The 24,668-nt window shown below is 48.8% G+C and overlaps 5 protein-coding genes across 5 annotated transcripts; 2 read left to right on the top strand and 3 right to left on the bottom strand.

Moving 5' to 3' along the window:
• Positions 1–2,876: 2,876 nt before the first annotated feature.
• On the bottom strand, positions 2,877–3,994 carry Triagg1_2215 (uncharacterized protein; the record flags this gene model as incomplete). Its single annotated transcript, XM_062896372.1, has 2 exons — positions 2,877–3,110; positions 3,173–3,994. The coding sequence occupies 2 exons, from the start codon at positions 3,992–3,994 to the stop codon at positions 2,877–2,879; spliced, it is 1,056 nt and encodes a 351-aa protein (XP_062759071.1).
• A 684-nt stretch (positions 3,995–4,678) lies between these two features.
• On the bottom strand, positions 4,679–6,024 carry Triagg1_2214 (uncharacterized protein; the record flags this gene model as incomplete). Its single annotated transcript, XM_062896371.1, has 3 exons — positions 4,679–5,497; positions 5,559–5,842; positions 5,898–6,024. 3 exons carry the CDS (start codon positions 6,022–6,024, stop codon positions 4,679–4,681), a joined length of 1,230 nt encoding a protein of 409 aa, XP_062759070.1.
• Positions 6,025–8,945: 2,921 nt separating this feature from the next.
• On the bottom strand, positions 8,946–14,878 carry Triagg1_2213 (uncharacterized protein; the record flags this gene model as incomplete). Its single annotated transcript, XM_062896370.1, has 8 exons — positions 8,946–9,532; positions 9,623–10,281; positions 10,338–11,106; positions 11,169–11,483; positions 11,931–12,405; positions 12,604–12,961; positions 13,036–13,987; positions 14,068–14,878. The coding sequence occupies 8 exons, from the start codon at positions 14,876–14,878 to the stop codon at positions 8,946–8,948; spliced, it is 4,926 nt and encodes a 1,641-aa protein (XP_062759069.1).
• A 452-nt stretch (positions 14,879–15,330) lies between these two features.
• Positions 15,331–16,200, top strand: Triagg1_2212 (uncharacterized protein; the record flags this gene model as incomplete). Its single annotated transcript, XM_062896369.1, has 1 exon — positions 15,331–16,200. One exon carries the CDS (start codon positions 15,331–15,333, stop codon positions 16,198–16,200), a length of 870 nt encoding a protein of 289 aa, XP_062759068.1.
• A 4,612-nt stretch (positions 16,201–20,812) lies between these two features.
• On the top strand, positions 20,813–21,730 carry Triagg1_2211 (uncharacterized protein; the record flags this gene model as incomplete). The annotated part of the gene is made up of 1 exon (XM_062896368.1): positions 20,813–21,730. One exon carries the CDS (start codon positions 20,813–20,815, stop codon positions 21,728–21,730), a length of 918 nt encoding a protein of 305 aa, XP_062759067.1.
• Between the last annotated feature and the right edge of the window lie 2,938 nt (positions 21,731–24,668).

Here is a 24,668-nt window from a genome sequence, read left to right as displayed (position 1 = left end):
GCTCAATCGGCCCTATCTCAGCACTCCGGCTCCCGCTGCCGTTCTGGAGGCCGGCCGAACCATACCGTAACCGGGTAGCCCGTGACGATCTCCAGAGGAGCAAGCGTCAAGCTTTCAACACCGCCAATCCTTAGAGCCTCTCTCCCACGTCAACTCTTTAACATGTACTCGTAGTCATCGTCATAGCCTCTTTACTTTTGTTTTCCCAAATCAAGTCATTGTAACACACACTACAAACTCAACCAACTACTAAATCCAGTCACCCTCGTAAACAAGGAAATCTACTCTTGCCAAAACAGGGCACAGCAACAGGAAGAATTCAGTAAGACGGCGCCAAAAAAAATCATGCTCCTCTCATAGCCATCACGCGTATCCTCACCAACGCCCATAAGCGGCACCCAATTGAAGCGAATTCAAAATCCCGGAGGCGGTGTTGCCAAGAGTCCATCAAGGCTTCACAGCTGCCGTTTCAAACAACTTGCCTATTTGGGCCGTGGAGAGAGTGCACCAAAGCGGAGTCTCTTCGAAGGGCCTGGATGGCACCATGTGGTGCTGACAAGCACCTCTTTTGGGGCAGTTTCCACGAGAGCAGGTATTGGTTTTGGACTTGTTGCATACTCGTACTGTAAAATGGCATCGTTACGGTATGCTTACCTGTGATGAGCGAGGACATGTACTCGCAATGCTCCTAATATCGGTCCCTCTCGGTCAGCGAAAGTAATCCAAAACACCATGCCAGAGTTACATCGTCAACCCAGATCCAAAGACTCAAGAAACTACTGCTACTTACTACTAAAGGAAAAACAAACAAGCGGAACTGTCCGCCCCAAACCATCTCCACCTCCGCTCTCTGCTTCCCCACGTAGGCCTTTCATCATAGTTCGTGTCATGTCCCCTGAACGGATGGGCACATCCATCGCTCACTCAATCCGCCAGACATGCGGACAAGGTATCCAAGCATCGAAAATGGAACCAAGCGGCCTCGGATGTGACGCTTCCGCCCACGGGAGAGGCTCCTTGTCCAAAAAGCCAAGCCAACTCTTTTGCACTTCTCACTCCGAAAGCAAAAATTGAAGCTAAAAAGCTAAAGCCCTGTCTAGCGCTGGATTAAGCGTCCAAACAAGCATAGAACAAAGCATACGAGTATGTATAATCACTCTGTATTTGCCCCCCCCTGAGGCTTTGTCTGCTAGTATTAACGGAATGCAACCTACTGACAACTGTTTGCCGTTTCTGGGCCCTCGATACTACTCCGTATCCCCTTCCCATACTCCCCTGCAACTCTCTTATCAAATCAACAACAGAGTCCTCGTATAAGTCGCTTTTCAAATACAGCAACTCGTACAAACACTCCATTCAACAACTCCAAAACATCATCCCAAAGCCAACTAACCAGGCCTGCATTTCCCCCATCCAGAAACCCTTCTTCTTCCACCTTCTTGTTTCGGCAAACATCCCCACAAACCCACAGCTGTCCGTGGAAAACGTTGCCCTTCTCCAAGCGCGAAATGCCGAGACTCCCCTAGTCCGAGGGCCTCGGTGATGGCTTGGAAATGCTAGCCGGCGACGATCTATTCTCGGCTGGGCCTGTAACATGTTGTAACAGACTTTTGTCAAACAGTCAATGCCGCTCACAACATCCGACATGTACTCGCATCATACGGAAAACTACAAGACTCAAACACTCTCTCTTCACAACCACGGATGTCGAGCTCAACTCCCAGTGGCGGACAAACTTGCCTGCCGAACAATCTATTCGATACTTGCCATGGGCTTCTAGTCTTCCTTTTCCCCACGGATTCCTCGGTCAAGCTTACCATTAGCAGCTAGAGAGCTAGGTGAAAAACCACACTTCCATGCACCACAACTTCCGGGGATCACGGCTGGCACCGACGCCCTGGATTGAGAGTTTCTATAACTGACCGTCTCTTTGTAAGCCTCTCTACCTGTTGTTCGCTGTCCTCCATCCACAAAAGCGGTCTATTAGCAATCCAGGCACTGCCGCTTGGGCCGCCGGGCGCCCGCCTCGTATAGAATCGCTCCATCAAGACGGCCGTATGCCCAACAATTATGATCTGATGGAGTGAGAAATCTGCCAAGAGTGATTTGCCGCTCGTGCACGTGTTGTGTGGCGTGTGCCGTTAATCCTCCGAATGTATCGGAATATTACTTTCTACCCTCCCCAACACTCCCCTCGCCCTCCTCAAGCCCATTCTTCACATAGCTCGGGCAAGCGGGATTGGTGATTCATGACGCAACCTAGGCTCCCAAGATATCAAGCTCGGTTTAGATTCGAGCTTGAAAGAGAAAGGCCCGAATCCCAAAGAGTTGTTGATTACTTATACGATTAGGTATTACACCACAATGCCAGCACCAAGACACGCCATGACAGACAGTCTTGCGGTACTGAGGCCAGATTCAGGTTGGCTCGCCCTGATGGTCCGCAAGGATGGTTGACTTGTTTACCATCTGATAACTCGGGCTACATGCTGAGCTACATGCTGAGCTGCATGATAATGCGGCGTCACGGATGGCACGCCAGGATTCCATTTTCCGTGTCGACACAGCCAGCTTTCCGTCGTGCGGCTCCAGCCTTGACAACGCATCTGGGGTGCATCTCAACCCTCCGACAAAGTGGAACGTTGCGCACTAACAAGGGCACCATCCTCATTAGAGTTGCATAATCACATTTTCGGGGGAGATGCTACCCATCATTGCCAAGCGTGATTACGCCCTGGGTAGCTCTCCGCCGTCTTCTTCTTCTTTTCTGTTTCGGACAGTGTGGTAGGAATCGTGAGCAACCTCGCTTTGATGCAAAGAGCGCTCTTGGGTGCGTCGTGAATATTGCATATCGTAGAAATCCAGTCTGATGCTGCTCATAGCGCCGGGCCAAACAAATCGTTGGCAGCCTCCAACTTTCTCCGCTTCGGGTCCCTTGCTTCGACAGCATCTCCAAAGACTGCTCCGTCGCTCTGTGGTGTCGGCTTCTTGACTTTTGTCGTGGCTTGTTCGCGTCTTGCTCGCTGGAGCGCTACTAGATCTGCTCTGTCGGTATCTCTGCACTTTTGCAGCTTCTTTCGAAGGGGTTTCATAGACTTGACGAGGTCCGGCTATTGTACTTGTTAGATTGCTGCAATGATGGCAAAAGAAGGGTGACAAGGTCGGCGCTTACCGTTTCCCAGTGGTCCTTCATTCTCTGTGGAGGTTCCTTTTCCAGCATGGAGCGGCAGCTCTCAATCGTCTTGAATATCTTTTCTCGCATTTCCGCATGTGACGCCTCATGCTGGCCATCGTCTCCAGGCGGAGCAACGGGAATCAGCAGGTCAACCAGCTCCTTGTCCACCATCAGAAGAGCTGCCATCATGATTTGACTTGGCGTGTAGTGAAAGTAGGCGTCGGTTAGCAAGGGGCTGAACTTGAGAATATCTCGAGCCATCGCGTGGGCCTTGGCCACCCTGCCCTCTTCCTCTGGGAGACGCTTCCTCAGCTCCAGTATGGCTCCCTCCAGCGCCCTAAACGGATGCCGCACGTCAAACGCGAACCGAATGCCCTGGCAGAGCAAGAACTCGCCCGCCAGGATCTGCTCGCTCGTCGTGTTGGGAAACATCTCGGCCAGCTTGGCCAGCCGAATGTAGTATCCCTCGGCCTTGCACCCGAAGAACAGCGACGTCTTGAGCAGCTCCGTGGGGGGATACGTCATGACGGAGTTTGTAATGTAGAATCTGCGAAAGAAGACGGCGGCCGTGGATCGAATCTCGGTCGGGAGCTCGCAGAACTGGGCGGCGCGGATAAGCTCCGTGGTGAAGAACTGCACGAGCATTGTCTCCTCGGCGGGCGTCAGGAACTCGGGCTGGGCATCTGCGGCGAATCGCGGCGAGATTTGCTGCTTGGCGAGGTCGTTTGTCTTGACGCGAAGCTCTCGCAGGCTGGTTGGCGAAAAGGACCAGAGGCGGAACTGGCTCGACTGCCGGTATCTCTCGTCTTCGGTTGCCATGCTGGTGAGGAGGCGGATGGAAGAGTATGCGCAATAATATCAAGGGAGAATAGAGAAAAGAAGCCTCCTGCCTGGACGGACGTGTGAGCCCCAAACGGAGTTGCGGCCTGTGAAGTGTGAATAGCAAAAGGTTCAATTACCATCACGAAGCCACAGATTAGAGATAAAAGCTTAGGCAAGCTGCAGCACGTGCAATACGGTGTGTATTATGGTTTATTCATACTGTATGCTCAGATATCTTGTTGAGCGTCAACTGCAGTCACCGTGCAGTCTCTACAAAAATCTCACGATGGCAATCTGCGCAAATTCATGGCAATAGACTCTTATTGCTGTCAATTTCTGTATGATCAAACAACGCCTTGGCCTGTGCATCGCTCCTTGGCAGTGAACGCGTATATATACACCAAAGACGCAATGCATCACCGCCCCAGTCTAGGTTCAAGTTTTTTTTCTTCTTTCGTCCAACTTTCCCTCGCCAATTCGAGAGCATCTCCAAACAATGACGCTACCAATGAAACCTAGCCCGTATCAAGCCAAGAAGATGTAACAAATCCTCACTCCCGTCATTTCACTTCGTTACAAGATTGTTTCGAGCAAAAACACCAACGCCGCTTATCCCAAACCCGGAATGAATAACAAAAAAAGGAAAAGAAAAAGCATCGCTTATGGTTGCTGAGCCCGTCCTCAATATCCCGGGGTGGACATCTTCCGGGGGATGGGGGGAGGCGGAGGCTTCTTGGCGCGGTTCACAGGAGGAGGCGGTGCTTTCTTGGACTCTACCGGCATCTGGTTCACGTTGAAGCTGCCGTAGCTCGTGGCCGGGCTGACGCTGCGCTCCCCCCAGCTCGGGGTGTTGTTCCCGCTGTAGATGGAGTTGTCGTCAAAGATGTCTTCGCTTCTGCTTTCAGGGACGCTGGGCGCCGGTGCCCTGGAAAACGAAGTCGACGCGGCTCTGGCGCGGATCACGGGCGGTTGTCGGGAATCAAAGGTGGCCGATCTCAGGATGGGGGGTCTGCTTGAAGCCGGGGGAGGCGGGGGAGGAGGAGGCTCTCGCGACGTCATGGTGCGAGTGAGTCTGGCAACGGGCTGCGGGGGAGCGTCCTCGTATGCCTCGTTGATGACGCTGTGTCGGACAGACTGTGACCGGACCGGCACGTTGGTGTAGAGGCGATCCATATCAGGTCTTCCTCTCTGCGTAGGCGAATAGCTGGGCTCGGAACCACCAGCCGCCCACGCCTTTCGGATGCGGCGCAGTTCGTTGGCAGCGCGTTCGTGATATTCCAGCTCGGCATCGAGAAACGACGTCAGGGCACCGATTGTGTCTTGCTCGGCCTCTCTGATGTCCGACATGCGCTGGAAAACGTCTTCGGTGCTGTCGTCAAACTTGGTCTTGTTGACGCGCAGCTCTTCTTCGAGGCGAATGTCGTCCTTCTTGGCCTTTTGCATCTTGCCCATGGTGGCGTCGTAGGCGAGTCGGCGGCTTTCGAGCTTCTTGCGAGCGGCCTGTCGGGGGGGTGATGTAAGTAATTGGCCCAGGAGATTACTCGCAAATTGAATCTCTTACCTGATATTCCTTCATCATGCTCAGGTTCTGCTCAATGTGCGTCTGCCAGGTGGCATTGGCACAGTCCAGATATGTGGTCTGAAGCTCGGCGAGCTGCTCGTTGGCATTGCCCATGGAGGCGAGACGGCGACTGTACTCGGTATCGGGCAGCTCGGCCGCGTGAGCAGACATGGTCCGGCCGAGGTGAGCAAGCGGGATGCTGCGGTTTCTGTCCTCGAGGGCGTCGCAATGGCGCGAGAGCCACCGGGTGTAGATGTTCATGGATTTGAGGAGACGCTCCATGCCTGTACGGTGGTTAGAGAAGCCAATTGAGTCGCTGGAAACGAGGGCGAGACAAACCATCATGTCTAATGTCCATCTCGGACTCGAGCTCTTTGAACTCGTCGGTGTGAGTGGCCTTGGCCTCGGCGCCCATCTTCTCGCCAGCCCACTGCATGGCGCGGTCGATTTTGCGCGTAAAGTTCATGGTTGTTGTCGTGTCGGATGTCCAAAAAAAAAAATATGAGGATAGTTGCAGAACCAGTGTTCAGACCCAACGCTCAATGCTCAGTCACAAGAGAACAGCACAGCAACGGCGAATTGAGTAAAATAAGCAAAAATCAGTCGAGAATCAAACGCAGCCACGTGAGCCCGGGATGCGCTGCTTATACGGGATCAACTTGTGCCAACGGCAACGGGATGGATTGGACCGGCCCCTGGCTAAATGGCAGCACCTATCCCGAAGATGGATGGTGAAGTCGCTAGGTCGTGGTCCTGGATCCTAGTCCTGGATCTAGTTGCAGTAGTTGCGAGAACGGAGCGCGTTTGAATGTGGAGGTTTTGACCAGATGGATATTTCGAAATCGCCAAATGGGAGGTTGATTTCAATCTCCAAGTCGACGCGGGAAAAACGAGAGAACTTGCAATGTTGTTTGGAGCAGGGCCAGCCCAAAGTGACAGAAAACGAGTGATTGATGGTCCAAGAAAGAGACACGGTGCTGGATGATGGCAAAGATATGGAAACGACAGACAGGCAGAAAGCTAGCAGGGAAATGAGAAGCTTTTTGAAAGAAAAAAACAACAAAGGATCTTCAAAACGAACACACCAGAACAACAAAAGACTGGCTACTTTGTTGAGGTGGCGGGAAAAGCGTGCACTTTTGCATCAATACAATCACTCAATCTGGCAGTGACCTCCCGTTTAGGCGCGAAACTTGTACATGTTGGCCAGCCAGGGGTTCTCGCCGGTTCTCTGGCGTCGCACCGCCCCTTGCGCCGCTCAACCGCTAATTGGCCCGGGTTCAGTGCGGAGAGTCGCTCGCTCAGGGGCTGTTGGGGGGCTTCTGGGGCTTCTGGGGCTTCTGGGCCGCGCTGGGGCTGCCCTACACACCCCTACTAGGTACCTGGGAGGGCCCGCTAACAAGGGCCAGGCACTAATGGCTGGGACCTATTCAATGGATCAGGCACTATAAAAAGATGCCCGCTGGAACTGGGAGTGGCAAACGGAGTGGAATGGATGGGACGGAGGGTGTGTTGCGCGTCTTTTTTTTCTTCTTTTTTTCTTTTGCTTCCATTTGCTCTTGATACGAATCGCGGACAAGAATACGAGGGGGCGTGGATTGCGTTGAAACATGACGTCTGGGGGGCCGCCGATCAGGGATTTCGATTCGTCCATGAGGAGCATCTTTTGAAACCAATGACTGGACGAGAATGCCATCAATGCCATGGGAGAGATTTTATGCTTTTGCGTCAAACCATTGATCCAATGTCCAGATGATGCCTACCTTGGTACTTTGGTACTAGTAATACAACAGCTGGACAAAGAAGGACGGCCTTTGTTTTTCAATCCGTGAACCATTGAAATCAATACCTACTGTAATTCAAAAATGCAAAGCATCAATGTCAAAAACCCTCGTATTGCAGATCGTCAGCGATCATCCCCCCCCATCGTCCTCCACCTTCCCCTCTCGTCCGCCTCCAGTCCTTGCCTCCCGTCCTCATGGCATTTTTGACGGCACCGACTGACACTTGGCTCTCAAGGCTCCATGGCTGGTTGGCTGGGGCTCTCCTTTTTCCTGCTGCTGCCCTTCAATTTTTCAGTCCGTCGCGTCTTGGCCATCTCGGCTTGATCTGCAGGCGAGATATACTGTGCTGTACTCGTACATACCTGACGCCCATGCGTATCTCTCCTGCTGTCTACCTAGTAGATTGTCAGTATCTCAGACCCGGCGCAATTTCGCTGCCCGGCGCAAAGGGCAGATGCCAAAGTGCGTGCTTCAGGTGTGTGGCGGCAAGATTTGATGAGGACAGGACAAGCCCGTATTTGTGTCTGTGAGGCTGCCGCTGAGCCGTGCCGGGCTGCTAAGCATGGGCTGTCATGAATAGAGTGCTGTATCTTCTGTTGAATTAGAATTCCTAGTATCGTGTGGTAACTCGTAAAATCTTACGTGTCTTGACCAAATATATCTACGTACAGTTCAGGCTGTGCAAGTCATTTATTCTGCAGCAGCATCAACTATTAGATGTAATCAAATGCACATGCAACACAGCCACAGTGCAGCTCCTCCACCCCCATCACCCCCATCGCGAGTCAATCCATCGTCGTCAGCTTCTAGAATTTCCCTTTCTTTCTCTACTTTTTCCCGCCATGGATCCCTTTTTTGTTTCTTTACCCAGTCTGTTGGCGCCAGAACCGGGGCAGCGCCCCCCCAAATGCGGGTACCAGGAGAAGGAGAGCGTGTTTCAAGTATTCTCCAGAAACGGCCCTCAGACCGGCCGGAAAAGCCGCCTGTCAGGAAACCAGAGATTGATATGGATTGAAGGGTTTCAGTCTTCTTGTGACAGACAGCATTACTCAGCCGCAAAGATACCTGGTACTAAGATGCAATACGTGAACAGATACCTACCTGTAGGGTTGACGTTATTACAGGTACCTTATGTGCATTGTTGAAGCCGGTGGGCTAGCAATCCTTATACTCGACGCTGAGCCATGAGAGGATCGCGATGATATAGGTCCAATGATATTCTCTGGCTACTGAAGTGCTTTTTTCTTTTTCGTCGTTTTTTTGCAAAGCAAAGGTGACAGATATTTTGTCAAATCAGTTGTTTGGATTACCTGGTAGCTGATATACAGAACTTCCATCTTCCAGTTTTCGTGATATATCCCGGCAGGGCTTCCTTGCGAACTTGAGTATTGAGCAGTATCATGTAGACTTTAGTAAACTAGACCTACCTAGGACCTAACTAATACCTACTAGTAGCTACCATAGAATTCCAAACGCTTTCCATAGCTTCCATCTTGCATCAACATCGACATACTTGCCAAAATGCTTCATTTTCCGGAGCAGTGTTCTGCCATCTGATTGATGTCAGGTACTGAATCTCTGCCATCAGCGATGCACCTGGCTCTCATCGTGCTCTTTTCTTAGTACGCGACAGGAACTTTGACCTAATTTTGTTCTCATCTTGGTTACCGCGTGAACGATTGCCCGCATCACCTCGAATGTTTACATTGGCGGCTTTTTCCAGCAACGTTTGGAACCATTTGCGCCTGGGGCTATCACGCTGGCATTTGAGGTCTTTTGCAACCCCCAAGGGAAGCTTGTTAGTGTTTTTGATCTCACGAGAGTCGAGTTCTGACCATGAGTAATGGCCGTTTCCCGGGTGGCCATCGTCTGGGAACAAACTCTCTCGTTTCTCATCGGACACCTTTGGCTCAGCAGTTGTTTTAACCTCAGGATCGTCAAGCTCTTGAATTTCCGAGGCCCTAGACTGTAAGCCATCGTCGTTGCCCGGATGGTCATTCTCTGGAAACAATCTTTCTCGTTCCTCATCGGACATGTTTGGCTCAGCAATTCGATGGCCATCGACCCAATTGAAGTTCCAGTTGGTTTGCTCGTCGCGTTTCTCACAAAGTTCTCGGAGGTTTCTGGCTATGCATTCCCTTATCTCGACCTTTTCTTCATCCGGAACGGGAAACCGGTCTATTTCATCGCCTATATATGAGGGAGGCCTTGGGTCGTCATCTCCGAGGCCTTATTGCGGCAAACTTTCGACGTCGAACCAATCACTGACTAAACTTCTACCTGATGATATGTCGGAGTCTCGTTGGTCATCGTCGTCGTTGAGGCGGTCTGAAAAATAGAGAGCCAGTTCTCTTAGATGCTCGGCAATGCAATTTTCGACTCCCTGGTCACCTGTTGCTCGGGTCGAGCGCCAGTCCTGCGGGTCTAACGACGAACTCTCTGCTGGGCACCGTTCATCTTCACCAGTCGGCCTTTCTGGCGCAGCAAATCTCACTTTGGGCTTATGCTGGGATTGAGCAGCTTTCTCAGTCTCCTTAGCCCCTGAATTAGATGCCGTCTCTGATTGGGGTTCAAGTGGGATAGCCGGTTGGTGAAGAGTTCCACAAATTGGACAATGATCCGGGGACCGAAAGTGAGGCACCGCACAATTATTGACCAAGCCTTGCCGCGACTCCGTATCAGTATCAGGATGTGACTGCTCAAGGTGCTCCATAAAGCTCGTTTTCACTCCTTCTTCAAAAATAAATTCCGTATCAGAGTCCGAACAACACAAAGAGCACTCCCATCTCCATAGGTCAAGCATGGGTGGGATCCAAATAGACGAGTGAAATTCATGCATATGGTAAATCCAATCTCTGCGGCGCTCGAAGAATTGAATACCCGACATGCAGTCCCCAAATATGCAGACATAGGGCTTGATATCCTTAGTGGCGTGAGCTCTGTTGAAGTCAGCATGAAATTTCTCGTTATTGATCTCTGCCAGGTAGGAACTCACATCCACTTAGCTCCCTGCAACTCTTCTGCAGGAAACTCCTGCTTGCATATTGGACAAGTGCCCTTTGTCTGTCCGTTCGGGATCTTGGGTGCTCTAGGAAATGACGCCCCGCCAGCCTCAGAGACAAGGGGAGCGGGTTTCTCGTCAGAAGTAGGGCGTCCCGTATTGTAGCGGTCTACGTCAATCGATAGTACCGTTAGCTGATTCTCTGATCGTGCCTCGTCGTCTCGTTTGGCCGCCTGATTTGCCTCGCCGGGTGCTGGTTGATTCGGCTGGGGAGATTTATACTGCGCAGTGATAGTATCGCCATCCGCTGGAGTGGAACCTTGCGGTTTCGGCGATCTCATGGCTAGCGCTGCCAGTCCCTTGTTCTCTTTGTCTCTTCTATTGCGCTCGTATAATATTCCAAAGTGTCGGACGATGGAAGTCTTGATGAGGGCTAGAAACAAGCCCTTAGGATGTCGCTGCAGAATCTTCTTCTCCGAAGGTATGAGAGCTTCCAAGGATTTCAGAGGCATATTACCCAACTGATCTTTCGGTGCGTATCGCCAAAGGATTACCAAGGAGAACATTCTGGTGAGCCTCTTGAAGTCGTCATGCTTCCTTGCGAAGACGATGGTTCTGTTGATCAACTTGCCTTGGGACGCTTGACCGATGGCAGAAGCGGCCCAATCCAAACGTTCCAAAGACTTTCCGATAGAGAATAGGAGGATTTCAAGGGATTGTTTGACGATTTGCTCGTTTTTATTCGAAGAGACTATTTTGTGTGCTATACATCGGTAAAATTAGCTGAGACGGACGCGAGAGACTGTGTTACAATAACTCGCATACCGAGAGATAGGTTTACGTTCAAAACGTCTAGGTAATCCATAACTATCGGACGGAATTTATCATATTTCTCTGCGCGCAGCCGCATATCGAGACTGGCACTCTGGCTGAAGACACTCAACCTTTCTGTCCAAGCTCTGAACAGCCGCTCCATCTCTTGGAACTCGATGACGGCATGCGTAGTGCGCAAAGAACATGACCGAAACAAAGATACACCTTTTTGCGAAGCATCCGAAATGCTTTGCGTGGGTTTTTTCGAGACCAGGTCCATATTTAGGCTAACGTGAGGTAATTGATAGCTGGAGCTGTGGATGATGACTGGGAGAAATTGAACCTTGGCTATGGATTTTGAGAAGGCTTTGCCTAAATCGCACGGGGCTGGCTTGTGCTACCATTCTCTCGCTTAATAACACGTCATGTGCTGATCTCAATGTACATGTAGTTGCCCGCTGCTTGATTGCAAAGAGCAATTATCGTTATTGTATGTGTGTCATTGGCACAGGAGGCTACATAATTTCTAGAGTGAGAGCACTTTGTAGGTACCTAGGAGGAGTTCAATATTGTTCATACACCTTGATAGTCGTACAATCTAACCAAGTATTCAAGAACTAATGATCTTGGTCAATATTTCACAAATGTTCTGCGGATCATTATACGGTAATCTCCAAATGGAACCTTGAAACGCTTCTTTCCAGAGAAACAATGGATGCACGAAGTCATACCCTTCCCTCCGACAAGACATTGCCTTTAGAATTTTCATCATACCAGGGTGCGAGTAAATCACATCTTTCTTCCAGCCATTCAATTTCAACCTATATCTCGCAAATTCAAGGACGTTTGCAGCAATCCCGGCTGCAATTGGTGTTGCGAATGACGAGCCAGATATGTAGGCGTCCCCCATTTCACCATGGTTGTCGGGATCCGGCCATCGTATCTTGATATTTTCGCCAAGAGTCGAGAGATTTAATTCGCCCTCGGGGTTCGGATTGAACTTCGCCCCCCCGCCGCTCCAGTCTGTGGCATGGACGGCGATGACTCCTTTGTTTCTGGCCGGAAATGCTCGTCGTTCAAAAGGCCCTCGGTTCCCGGCGGCGGCGAACACGAGCTTGCGCTTCGCATCTTGAGACGAAGGCGAAAGTGCCTCGGTGATCTCCTCATTAATATCATAATGTTCATCGTAGAGTGCTAGAGATATTGAGATGATATCGACGTCCCATTCCAGTACAGCCCATTTAATGGCCTGCTTCTTAGTTAGCAAACTGTTCACAAGGAATTTGAAAACCGCCTGTGAATGATAGACCGGTATTATCCCATAATCCCATCGTCACAGGTGCAAGCCGTTTTTTTTTTTAAAGGGGGGGGGGGGGGGGCTAAAGCCCATCAGAGGGCCGTTAAACACATGAGTCTTTAACATCAAACAAAGGGTGCGGAGTCCTACCTCAGCGATGCGATGGAGCTGATTCTTCGGTATTCTCGTCGCATCTGTCACCTTTGCAATGTAGAGCTCGGCTTCCGGTGCTACAGTAAGCAAGAGGCGGGCGACCCTAGTCCCGTGATCGATTTGATCTTCACAGTTGTTTATATCTGGAGAAGTGAAGTTCCGATAGCCTCGAATACGTTCAGTAATTGCTGCTGCCGCGATTTCTGCGTCTTCCTCCTTGACACCACTATCAATAACTGCTATCCGGACTTTCTTTTCGGGCCATGGTTTAACATCATCCGACAGTGCTAGAGGGCTGATGTAGTTCTTAATGAATATCTCCATTTTGTTCCAGAATTCTTGCTTTTCATATGGACTGTTCAAGTATTAGTGAATCTACGTGAAAAAAAAGATCCTCACCTTTGGGGGATTAAGGACTATAGGACTTACCTTTTTTCTTCATGCTTGCCGTCATTAATACGGGTGTCATATATAGGCGTGTCATTTGTCGACTCATTTGAACCGTCTAACACAGCTTGATCATACGGGGGCATTGCCGCCAATGTGGATTTTGGCAGATTGGGAGTGCCCAGATACTCATGCAATGGTGTTACTATGTTTTTGAAAACATACATCTGAATTCGTTCCGGCTTGTCCTCTGCAGTAGCGTCAATACGCCCGACATGGCCCAGGCAGGCTTTGAGAGCAGAAATGAGCTTGAGGTCCCTGGGTGAATTGATGTTGGCGTCAATATACTTCCGGAGACGGGAGCGAAGTTCTTCTTCGGACTTTGGTTCAGGGGTGAGATCAAGCTTTCTCCATGTGTGTACCTCAATCAATAGCTTAGCAAAGCTCAAAAGTTGGGTATCATAGACAAGGCCCTTTGCAGTCCTTTGAAGAACCTCAGACTCCTCTTGGAGGCGCCATGACATATATGGCCGTGTCTTATCTACAATCTCCTGAGTACTGGGATCCCTGAGAAAGAATATTCCAATTTCTGTGTTAGGATCATCAGAGTACCATGTCGCCCTGTTCCAATTGCGACTAGACATGTGAAACAACGACAGAGACAGGTTTAGGCAAAGCCAGTCTCTTTCATTTGGCGAGAATGGCTCAGCGTTCCAGACACGTCGGATATGGTCGGAAGACGCATATTGCTTCATTAGGCTTGCTAGCGATACTATCGGCGTGGCTAACGAGCTGAGCTCCTCAGAAACGTTTAACTGTAAGGGGCGTGAATTCTCTTGGGTGCTTTTCATTGCCGAAGTATTTTGTGTGTTGTGGTTTTGGTTATAAGTCTCTTTGAGCAAGACATCCAGTTTTCTCTTATCAAGTATAGACTTCTTGATCAAAGTACAGTCTGTAACTTCTCCCTGAGTTAATTCTCTATCCAATGTGTCAGCTGAAATGTCATATTACCGACAAAGTAGCATACTAGCCTTGTAAATGTACATCTACTCTCTACCCAGTAAGACCGCGTACAATCATGTCCACTTGACAGGTACAGATCAAAGAAAGTCGGCTTTTCATGATCAACCTGATCCACAAAGCCTGTCAACTTTAACCGCATGAAGTGATTCACTTTGCAGCAGTCTAGCTGTAAAGCGAAAGCCGCGAACATGGCCTCTAAATATTTCCGAATCCTTGGTTTTAGTAACTCGCCGCTGTGTAGCCTAAATTCAACCAGATCGTCGGTCGAAAATTCTGGCTCCAAAGAAGCGCCTATCTCGGTCTGCAGTACATTATTAACGAGAGCCTCGTGGACTGTCAAGACTTTTTGAGCGATGGAAAAGACTTCTTCATTGCTCCATGATTGTGTTTGCCCGTCACGTCCTAGTTTCATTTGTATCTCTTCATCGCGGCTTTCCATATGCTTCTTGGACGCCTCAGCAACGTTTTCATAGCCGATTTCTTCGAAATAGGCTCTAGCCAACAGCATATCAGTCTTCCCAAGTTTTTCGGTCGAACCAAGCAGTACGCTTTTAACCTCGCTTAGGTCGCTGGGATCATTTCGGTCTTCCTGAGAGCTCGGTTGAACAACACCCATAGCACTCTCTGAAGCTTCATAGTCCACTTCACGATCTATAGATGGTTCTGGGCTGCCCTCGGATATTCTCCCGATTTCGTTGATGTCGTAGCTTTGCGGAATGGCGGCTAAGTCTGGTGTGTCTGCTTCTGGAGGTTGGACTATATTGCCCTTTTGTTTCGCCCCGAAGAGCCGCCGTAGAACTTTCCTCGGTCCTGAGACCATATTGGCGAGGGGCTTCCGGAGACCGGAGAACTTTGAAGGCATGGACAGGCTGATATGTGTTTAAAGTCGCCAATACACCGTTGAGGGTGATTCAAGTGTCTGGTTCGAGATGAGACTCAATCACCAGAATAATTCAGCAGACTTGGGGGCACAATGAACGGTGCTGGAAGCGGTATTGATTTCATTACCTTGCCGTTGGTTGAATATTAACACGGCTGTGTGTGTGACAGAATGTAGAGTACATACAGAGAGCAAGAACCAATAGCCAGTCGATGCTACACACACGACCAAATCGCCGTTGTTATGCAGCAGTGCCTAACGAAGTTAGGGTGTGCCACAGATTATATATATGAGCAGTATATGTTCCCAATCCCCGCGCCCCTTAAACTCATCCTTCTTCGAGAACTCCGGGAAAAACAGAGCCCTCCCAGTAAAGTCGTCCAAGAAGTCGAAGCTATCTTTTGCCATTGGAAATAACACGCTATATTGTTACCATGGTTACAAGTGCTTATGTATACCACAAAGTCGAGCAACGGGTTGCCGTCAATCGACTACGGCTCGGGACGATCATCACCGGCATCCAAGGGGTGACCAGGCTCAATGCCGGGAAAGAGCCCAAGATTGACGAGGAACGTCTCAATCACTACTCTCAAACCAATGCCGATGTTACAACGGATGCTGCGCTGAATGGGGATGCCGGTGTTGAACTCAGGGTTGCCGCTCTTGGGGGCATTGGACTTGAAGGTCAAGTCAATGGCGCCCGCGGCAATTTTGAAAGGCACAACTTCAGGGCCATAGATACTACCGACTTCGAACCCACACAGAAGGACTATAATGATGCCGGCCAAGCTGAAGAAGTACAGACCTTCTTAAAGAAGTCGAACTATCGCCCCGTCTTCTACATCACAGGCATCAAGGTTGGCAGAGTTCAAACTGAAGAAGGCTCTGAGCCAACATTTGAAGCCACAAGGATGACGAGTATGGGGGGAACTCTGGGCTTGGGGGTCAATATCCCAACTATTGCCTCGATCGGGCCGAGGATAACGGGATCCAGGAGCTTAACTATTACTCAGCAATACAGAGAGCATAACGACTACATCTTTGCAATCAGAGTTCAGAAACTGCGGTACAAGAAGAGAATGGGGCTTTTTGGTCCCAGAGAGTGGGTTAACAAGCCATATAACGACGGTGCTGAACTCGTTGGCGTGGACAGCAAAGGACAAGAGGAAGAGGAACCGGAGATTGCTTTTGACGAGATTGAAGAGCTTGATCTTGATGAAAATGATTTAAAGGGCTACAAGCAAATCGCAGAGACTGACAACCGAGGTAAACAAATTACCTACGTGGTTCCCAACGGGTGGTAGTCATCTGGGTAGTGGGCACTGGTAGTCTGGGTCATCTATAGCTGCCCGAGGAAATTCGACTACTATTCTCACTTGTATTTTGATAGCTACCCATCTAGTTACTGAGACTTTATTCAGCAATCGCTCGTTGCCTATTTGCTATTTCATATACAACACCGTCGCCTTCTGAGATTATAACCGTGACTTAGTTGATGGGCTTACTGATAGCCATGAGCTTCAACAAACTATTTGAAACGGGAATTTTCATCTCTACACAACATCGAGGGCCTCAAAATCCTAGGCAACAAGGTGGGCAGTGAGAATTGCGGCAGGGAAGTTACACAAGTTATAGTTGCATCACATTCCCGACCCCCTAGCCATATCTATTGGTGGGCACGCTCCGCGTTACGCTCCGCGTTACGCTCCTCGAGCATGCACCATTAATACCCATGCAGTGCTTCATTGATGTGGCTGTGTATTATTCTTCTGTTCTTGCTGCTGAATGGCCAGATAGTCGCCGAGATTTGAGTCATTAATCTACAACGCGGATAAGAGCAGCCTGTACGCCCTCAATATCAAGGCAGGCAGTATCTTTATGGTCTGAAATGCGTCCAACAGACGTGCCCTTTACTCACCGACAGTAGTTCGTATTCAAAAGCGCTCGCTTAGCAGTTCCAATCAACTTTCGCAGGATAAATCATCAGACGATGTTCCCCAGGAAGCGGGGAGCTTCTACGGACACGTTCACCCAGACCATCTCTGTAAGAAACCGAAACCCTATCAAGTTTCTGGAGGCTTGTAACGCCTTATCTAGTGATACAAGGTCATTGACGAATCGTTTAGAACGGAATTTAGGAGCTTTTGGCTTGCGGAAACTAAATAATGGAGGTGTTTAGCTGACTATTACCGGGTACTATTGGACTGGGCCACCAGCTATATCGGTAGCCTTGCCCTTTATGCGCTACAGGGCCTCAGAAGGAGTGATAGAATAGCTTTTTGACTTCCACAATGGTCAGGGTTTTAAGAATGCCGAGAAGAGAGATCTGATAGATCTAATACAGAGGCACCAGGAACGAAAAACTTTTCATAGGTTGGAGCGACTCCGAGTACGCTTTCTAGGCCTTCCGAAGGAGGTGATACAACATACACTTATGCAAGCCGAACCCGAACAGGTTTTGGGAGCGCCTCCGAGAGTCGAATCCAATGGTAGGCCCCAAAGCTTCCTGGCGCTAAACTCGGCTGCCGAGGAGATTTAAGCGGGTCAGCTATTGCTTTAGACTCCTGGTGATCTTCTCTTTGAGGTTGAAGCCGCAGGAGATGTGTCTACTCTACCTCTACAGCATAACGGCGAACAGCTCATATTATCAAGCAGAAGGGTTTCCAACGACGTTCTTGTAGGAACACCGGAATTTAAAGCCATGCAGACTGAAATGGGCGAGCTGTCTGCTCCATTAAGCTGCCTAAATCCAGCGACCACCGATGTCTCTCTTCTAGGCGTGAAAGAATACTTGTACGATCCAAGACTCCATCGTCTCTTATTTGTACATGTATCACCAAGCTACATTTCCTCAATGATGAAATTGGCAAAGTCAATCGAACTGGATCCTTTCCCTGCTGTATCATATTCTCTTAACCACTGCTTCACAATCAGTTACAAAATCGCGGAAGCCGTCTTTGTTCTCCACACCACGAGATTTCTTCAAAGAAACAATATCACTTCATCGAGCGTTGTAGTTGTCCGTTCACAGAATGCACGCCCAGGGGAAGTGGTATCCCGTGATAACAATGACGAGGTGTATCTCATGGGCTTTGATCTGATTCGCGAGGAAAAAGCAGCAACATACCAGCAAGGGACATCCACTGGACACAATGTTTTGTCAACGCTTCAATATTAGTGTTTATCATGTCGTGAAAGTCGCATTATATATACACTCTCTCATGCACGTTTCAAATGGTTACAGGACTAGTTGTAAACCCAACGTTCAGATTGAAACCATTCTATACTTTCTACCAATTGTGTACATAATAAAACAAATTGCCCAGTTATGCAGCTTAACCTATCCGTCTACCTACATTTGAACTACTCTCTGAGCCTCTACGGTTTGTCTCTGAAGCATATGTACGTTAAGGTGCATGGTTCGCCACCAAAGCAAAAGTATGAAACCAAGCTTAGCAATAAACGCCAATGGAAAATAAAAACAAGGACCTGATGGTTACTTGTGTTAACCGTTGACGGTATCTGGAGTCTGTCAAGCTCATATTAGCTAAAGTCTTGGTATTTTGGAAATGGTCGAGGTGGGTAATATCTTCCGTTAGGTACATGTAGATGTTCTTACAACATCATGATTGAAGTTGCCCCTCAATCGCATCCGGGATTTTATAATAGTGACTTACACAGAAATACTTATATCCATTGTCATTTTTTAATTGCTACTATAGATTTTCGAGTGGCTAGCAATAGTAATCTTGTGTTTTCTATCTTTCATTAATGTTCCTGGATTAGAAGAATGAGAGTATATTATGCAGAGTAATCACTTCCTGTTTTTATCAAGCTGTATAATTCTGCGGTAAACACCTCCTTAGATACATATATTGGACAAGGAATCACGCTACCTCATTCCCAGAAATCGGCAGGAGGAATTTCCATGACTATTAGTGCTTGCAGACACAGTCCTAGCAAGTCATGTATTGTTACCACCGACATCAATAGAAAAGACCGTTGGCTGATTCTCCTGGTCAACCCATCTTGAGTCCTTTGAAAGGAGAAGAAGGTGGCTTTATCCAACCGTTTTAAAGGTCCGTTGATGCCAAAAAGAGGGACATTAGGGGATGTTCTATTAAAGGGCTTGTTTTAACCTAAAGAGAGTAATCTAAGTGCTATACAAACATGGTCAGGTCAGTTAAACCCAATGGAGGAGAGTAAATTATAACAAGCTGCACACCTTCAGATAAATTCTTTTTCAAGACGTGTAATCAATCATAATCATTTGACGAATCCGGCCACTTTTCTCTCCACATAGTTGCGTATCCAGGCTGGTACTCTGGATGAACACTCTTAAGTTGTCTATCCAAGTCCGAAACTGCCACTCTGCCGCTTCGCGCTCGGCGACGGCATCTGTCCTGGCCAGTTACATAAGCAAAATAATTCTAAACAATCGAATGATGAATCCCATATGCTTTGCATGAGCTCTTCCGAATCTGGATCTATGTTTAGGTGAGGCATGTCACCCCCTAGCGGAGATTCAGGCATCTGTCAAGTGACTGCCGGCGGTAGCCTTAGTAAGTGTAGTATTTGATGAATACTAATGGAAACAGCATTGTGTAATGCGCTCCGTCATGTCTATATATGTGTGTATGTGTGTGCGTGTGTGTGTGTATGCATATAGCACATTTTATTCACAAGACCATGATGGAAGTCGAGCGATACAACAAGCAGCGCTCGCGATAAACCAATCTCACACTGCGTCTAGTTACACACTATTTCCATCGTGTCATTTGACTGGGGACGCATCTCTTTGAAGCCATTGCGTTGCATCAAAGGCCTGAATAACCCTTTGTTCGTGCTGTTCACCAGATCCCTCTCACAAAGACAGCAACATCATGGATAAACGTCAGCTGACGGGCGCCTAATAACAAATATCTTTGTCTTGGTAGACGATTTAATATCATTGGATGTCTTGAGACAGGCTCAATCGCTTTGTTCAAACCTTTGTTGAGACTTTTTGGCTACATCTAACAAAGAAGCTACGCTCACATCGCGGTGCTATCCCAATGGCACTGCCGCATGAAAGCCCCAAGACTGACCCTGAATGTCTACAAAGCTGTTCTTTTGTCTTCTTTCTAAAAAGGTATCAAATGTGCATAAAGATCAAGTGTAGCCCGACAAAGTCGATCGTGTGGCAAGAGCAATTACAGTACTTCCGGCCTTGGAGTCCCAGACTTGCCTCTTCATGGTACAAAGCAACTACTTCTTCATCGGCCATCAAAATCATTCATCCACCCGCAATGGACTACAATTCCGGACAATTTGGTCAAACACCTGGTCACCAGAGACAGCAATAGCCAAACAGCTCACTTCCCCCGAACCCAAACTCGACACCAGGACTGAACCAGTCCTACTATTACTCTGGGCCGCTTCCGCATGTAGCCCAACATCGCCCCCCTCATCCTTTCTTATCAGCTCTTCCGACACACCTGTATCCAACCCATATAACTCCTAATTACGGTGCGATACCGCCTAGCAAATATGCCCAAGATGCTTCACAGCCTCCGTATGGACAACAACCTGCAGGTAGCCAGCAATATCTACAACATTCGCAGCAATACACTCAGCAGTGGTCCATAGATGCACCACACACAGATGTTACTTTGGTAAGATGGACCACACTTCCCCAAGTATCGCCATTTTCTAAGCCGGCACGTATTCTAACCCTTGCAATATGATCCATAGCAGCCACAGCCCAATTTACAATGGCAGCTACGGCAACGGTCCAGATACGCTCCAGTCTCGGAGGAGCAACAATACAAGATCTATATCCTTCCAACGCCGGCTTCTCCAGGATATGATGAAAGTCAAAACGTCTGTATGCAGCACATTGATACCACTGCCTATATCAATAGACTCCAAGCAGCAATGAGAGGAGATGGCCGCTATAATAGGACACTCATCAGGGTTTTGACCAATCCCAAATTCCAGGATCCACGAGCCCTTCACCGGTTGAAGGAAGACTACTATAACCGAACCAACCTTCATCTAGCCGACCAAATCCAACAAAAAAGCCAGGGCTTCATCCAAGTCGCCCTATTGGCTCTCCTTAGGGGCCCCCTCGACTTTGATGTTTATACTCTGCAGGGAGCCCTCTCCGGTGATGTTACTAACAAAACAGCACTAGACGACGTTCTACTATGTCGCTCTAACGCTGATATTCGTGCCATTGTAAACAAGTACAAGATTACTTCAGGTGAGGACTTGGTCCAGCTTATCAGAAACAAGGTTGACGACACTCTCTTCCAACTCTACAGCCCAATCTTATTCGGTACCAGAACCGAAGATGCAGTCCCCGCCATATACGCTGAGATGGAACATGAAGCTACAGAGATTTATTGCCTAATTGAAGCTCCTCCCGGCATCGATGTCTCTCCCATCGTGGACATATTGGCGAGTGCCAATATCGCCCAGTTGCGGGCCATGAGGGGCATTTACAACAAGAGATATGGACGAAAACTAGACAAGGACATCTCACGAAAATTCTCCGGCTACACGGAAGAGGCCCTTTTGCATATCCTCGATTTCGTAACAGATAGCGGGCAATCGGACGTGGTCGGCTTGTGGAAAACGCTGGAACAGTCGACATGGCATTATAGCACCTTCACATACAGGGCTCTTCGATTGTATTGGAGTGGCATTGAGAGGCTCCAGGGACTTCACGTCGCGAGCAAGAAGAATAGTCATGGTAAGCTGATGAAGACTCAGCTAAACGAGAAGCTCCCGGATGGAGACTACAGGGACTTGATGATTGCGTTGATTGGGGAAAGGTCCAAGCCTCCCTAAATGCACAGATAGTCAAAGCACCAACGACAGGAATTGTAGTGCTATGTAATGGATCGCTGGTATTATAGTAGTTATGCTATAATATCTTCTTTTTAAGTGACATTTCGCTCAATGTTAGCCAAATATGAGCATCGCTGAGCAGAATCCAAAGATCGACCTATGCCACCAGGCATATATAGTTAAGCCTGCCGGCTCATGTGAGATGTCAGGTCTGTGAGAAACGAGTTGACCGAGTTGCCGCTCGTACTTGAACTCTCGGCACAGACGCGGCTTTCAACATGTCGAAACAGAGGACTCAGAGCGGAATGCATGTAGCCGCAAGTTGGACACACATACAGCCGGACATTTTCCATATAGATGCCGAATCCAGTTGACCCGCGCCACGACTTTGCGTGAGCCTCGACCCTTTGATAGCAGGATCCGGATTGACATTTCCCCATATGTAGGTGCATCATCATCCTGGCGACGCTGGGAAACATGTCGGAACATCCAAAGCAGGCGACCGTTTTCTTCTTGTATATCTCCGTGCACCAGTGCTAAATCAGAGACATTTATCAAGTCAGCTGCATGTGCCTACACATTTCCATTTCCCACTCGCTCGACACACGAGTTCCTGGGATTGACTCACATATTTCAGAAGCTGAGCACTCTTATGACATTCTCCGCAATCAAAACACTTATGATGCTCTTCAACTTTGTGCCTTTGCAGATGGTGTTCATCCAAGAAAGACTCTTCGCAATGAGAACAGCAGTTATGCACACCCCCCTAGGGCATGGTCTTATTGCAGGTGTAGCAATAGTTGTGCGCATTCGATAAATGACGATCAAGCAAATCGGGCGACATCAAATCGGCTGTGTGTCCACGCATGTAACAAATCTCACACACAAAGTGTACATTTGACTCCCGAATATGCTGCCACAGTTTATGTGACGAAGGGAAGTTTATTCTACAGCGGTCGCAACGATGTTCGGGTTTATCTATCGGTTGGCTTTGTCCCACGTTTGTTGGCTGGCTTTGTTCTGGTTGGCTTTGTTCCACGTTTGCTGGTTCGCTTTGCTCCACGTTGATCGGTTGACTTTGTTCCACGTTGATCGGTTTGCTTTGTTCCACGTCGATCGGTTTGCTTTGTGCCACGTCGATCGGTTTGCTTTGTGCCACGTTTATTGCCCGACTCTCTTCTGCGTTTGTTGGTTGGCTTTGCTGCAAGTTTGGTGATGGACCCTGGTCCTCGTATAGCGGCTGACTTTGTTCCACCCTCGCCCATCGACTTCGTCCTCTGGTTAATTGCTGTCGTTGTCGTGGTTGTTCTTGGGCCACCGATGGCTGTCTAAGTGCCGTGCTGTAAAGAGGCGACTGGCTTTGCTCCATGTTTCGTTGTTGTAGTGGCGGTCTATGTGCCATGCTGTAAAGGACCGGTCGACTTTGCTGCGTGTTTGGCTGTTGTGATGGCCGCGCCATCGGTGGCTTTCTATGATTCATGTCTTGAAGGACCGTCTGTGAACAAAGGTATTTATTTGGATGGGAGAGATAGGCAATGTTGCGGTAGGATGAGATCGCTGGAGTCGGTTACGTCTAACGAGCGGCGACAAAATAATCATGACACATGCGAGGATCAAGAATGTATTCGTCGATATGATAAACATGTGTAGGTGACGTACTTATATGGTCGATGTGGTTACGGAAAACATAGAAAGAGGCGTGTGCTATATTTATGCTACCACAGCTGAAGCAAGTGTGACTGCACAAGATCGTAATAAAGTCTTGAGTAGGAGCACTGGATATGTAGGTACATATCCAGCCAGAGAAGCCCAATTGTATATTTGAGTTTGCATTCAACGATAAAATAGAAGAGTATATTCACACAGTCTCACTTTCAGATGTTTCTTTTTTTTACAAGTGATCTTTTGGTGTCTACGCAATGCCAAGTAGTATTATGATTTATCCTATCCTCTCCATAATCATGCTGGCTACCATCAAGTGACTGATTCACTCGTCAGAGAAATCATCTAGTTGAGCCTCAAGCTCACGCTCACGCTTCCGGTTAAGGATATAAACGAGGCCCTTCTTCATAAAAGCAAGAAACATGACCAGGGGCGTCCCCCTCTCGTTCAAGTCCTCCTCACAATCGTCGTTCTCCGCGTGTTGCAACAGAATGCCCATGCTTTTGAACTGCTACTCGCAAGTGGGACATTTGTAATTGAACCGTCCGCTAGTGTATTCAGACGATTGGGAGAAGTGTCTTGCCAATTTGTTGACGATTGAGCGCTCCATGCCTGTCGGACAGTCACGGTGCTCTAGATGCAGCACCATGTCGGAGTTTGTGGTAAACTGTCGGCCGCACAAGACGCAACCGTAGGATGGCCGGGCACGTGTGGGCTCCTCATGTATGAGCTGATGCTAGTCGATGTCAGTCCTTTGATCCAGGCAACGAGTTTTGTTGGGGGGGAGGCGGAACAGACGTCTAACAGATCCAGAGTACAGTTGAAGAATCTCTCACAGTGCGAACACTTGTGATGGGTTTTTTCTTCATGCTTTCCGAGGTCTTGGCGTTCTATGAAGAAAGCAGAGCATCGTGGGCACCAGGCATGGACGTGCTCCAAGTGAGCCTCGTATTCATCGTGCGTGGCAAAGCGGCGTGGATGAGCGCAAGAAATGCAGAGATACGAATGTGAAGGGTCCGAGCCATGCTCCCTGTAGGCTTCTGCGGAGGCGAAAGATTTGCGGCAACTGAAGCAGAAGTAGAATTCGCGGTCGCGGCCAGACATCTTTGCAATATGATTTGTTGTGATGTGTTGTGTTCTGCCTTTCGTCTGGTGGTTTGAGCGCGAGGCCAAATATTTATATGCATAACGTGGACAGATTCTAGATGAGGGAATCGCGATGCTGCAAGATGGCAGCAGAAGGGAGTTGCGTATGTCACTTTGAGTTTAAGTTGCA

The sequence above is a fragment of the Trichoderma aggressivum genome (genome assembly GCF_033847375.1).
Source record: "Trichoderma aggressivum f. europaeum strain CBS 100526 chromosome Unknown scaffold_005, whole genome shotgun sequence".
Lineage (NCBI taxonomy): Eukaryota > Fungi > Ascomycota > Sordariomycetes > Hypocreales > Hypocreaceae > Trichoderma > Trichoderma aggressivum.
The sequence above is the reverse complement of the archived record's forward strand: the minus strand, read 5'-3'. Positions and strand labels throughout refer to the sequence as shown.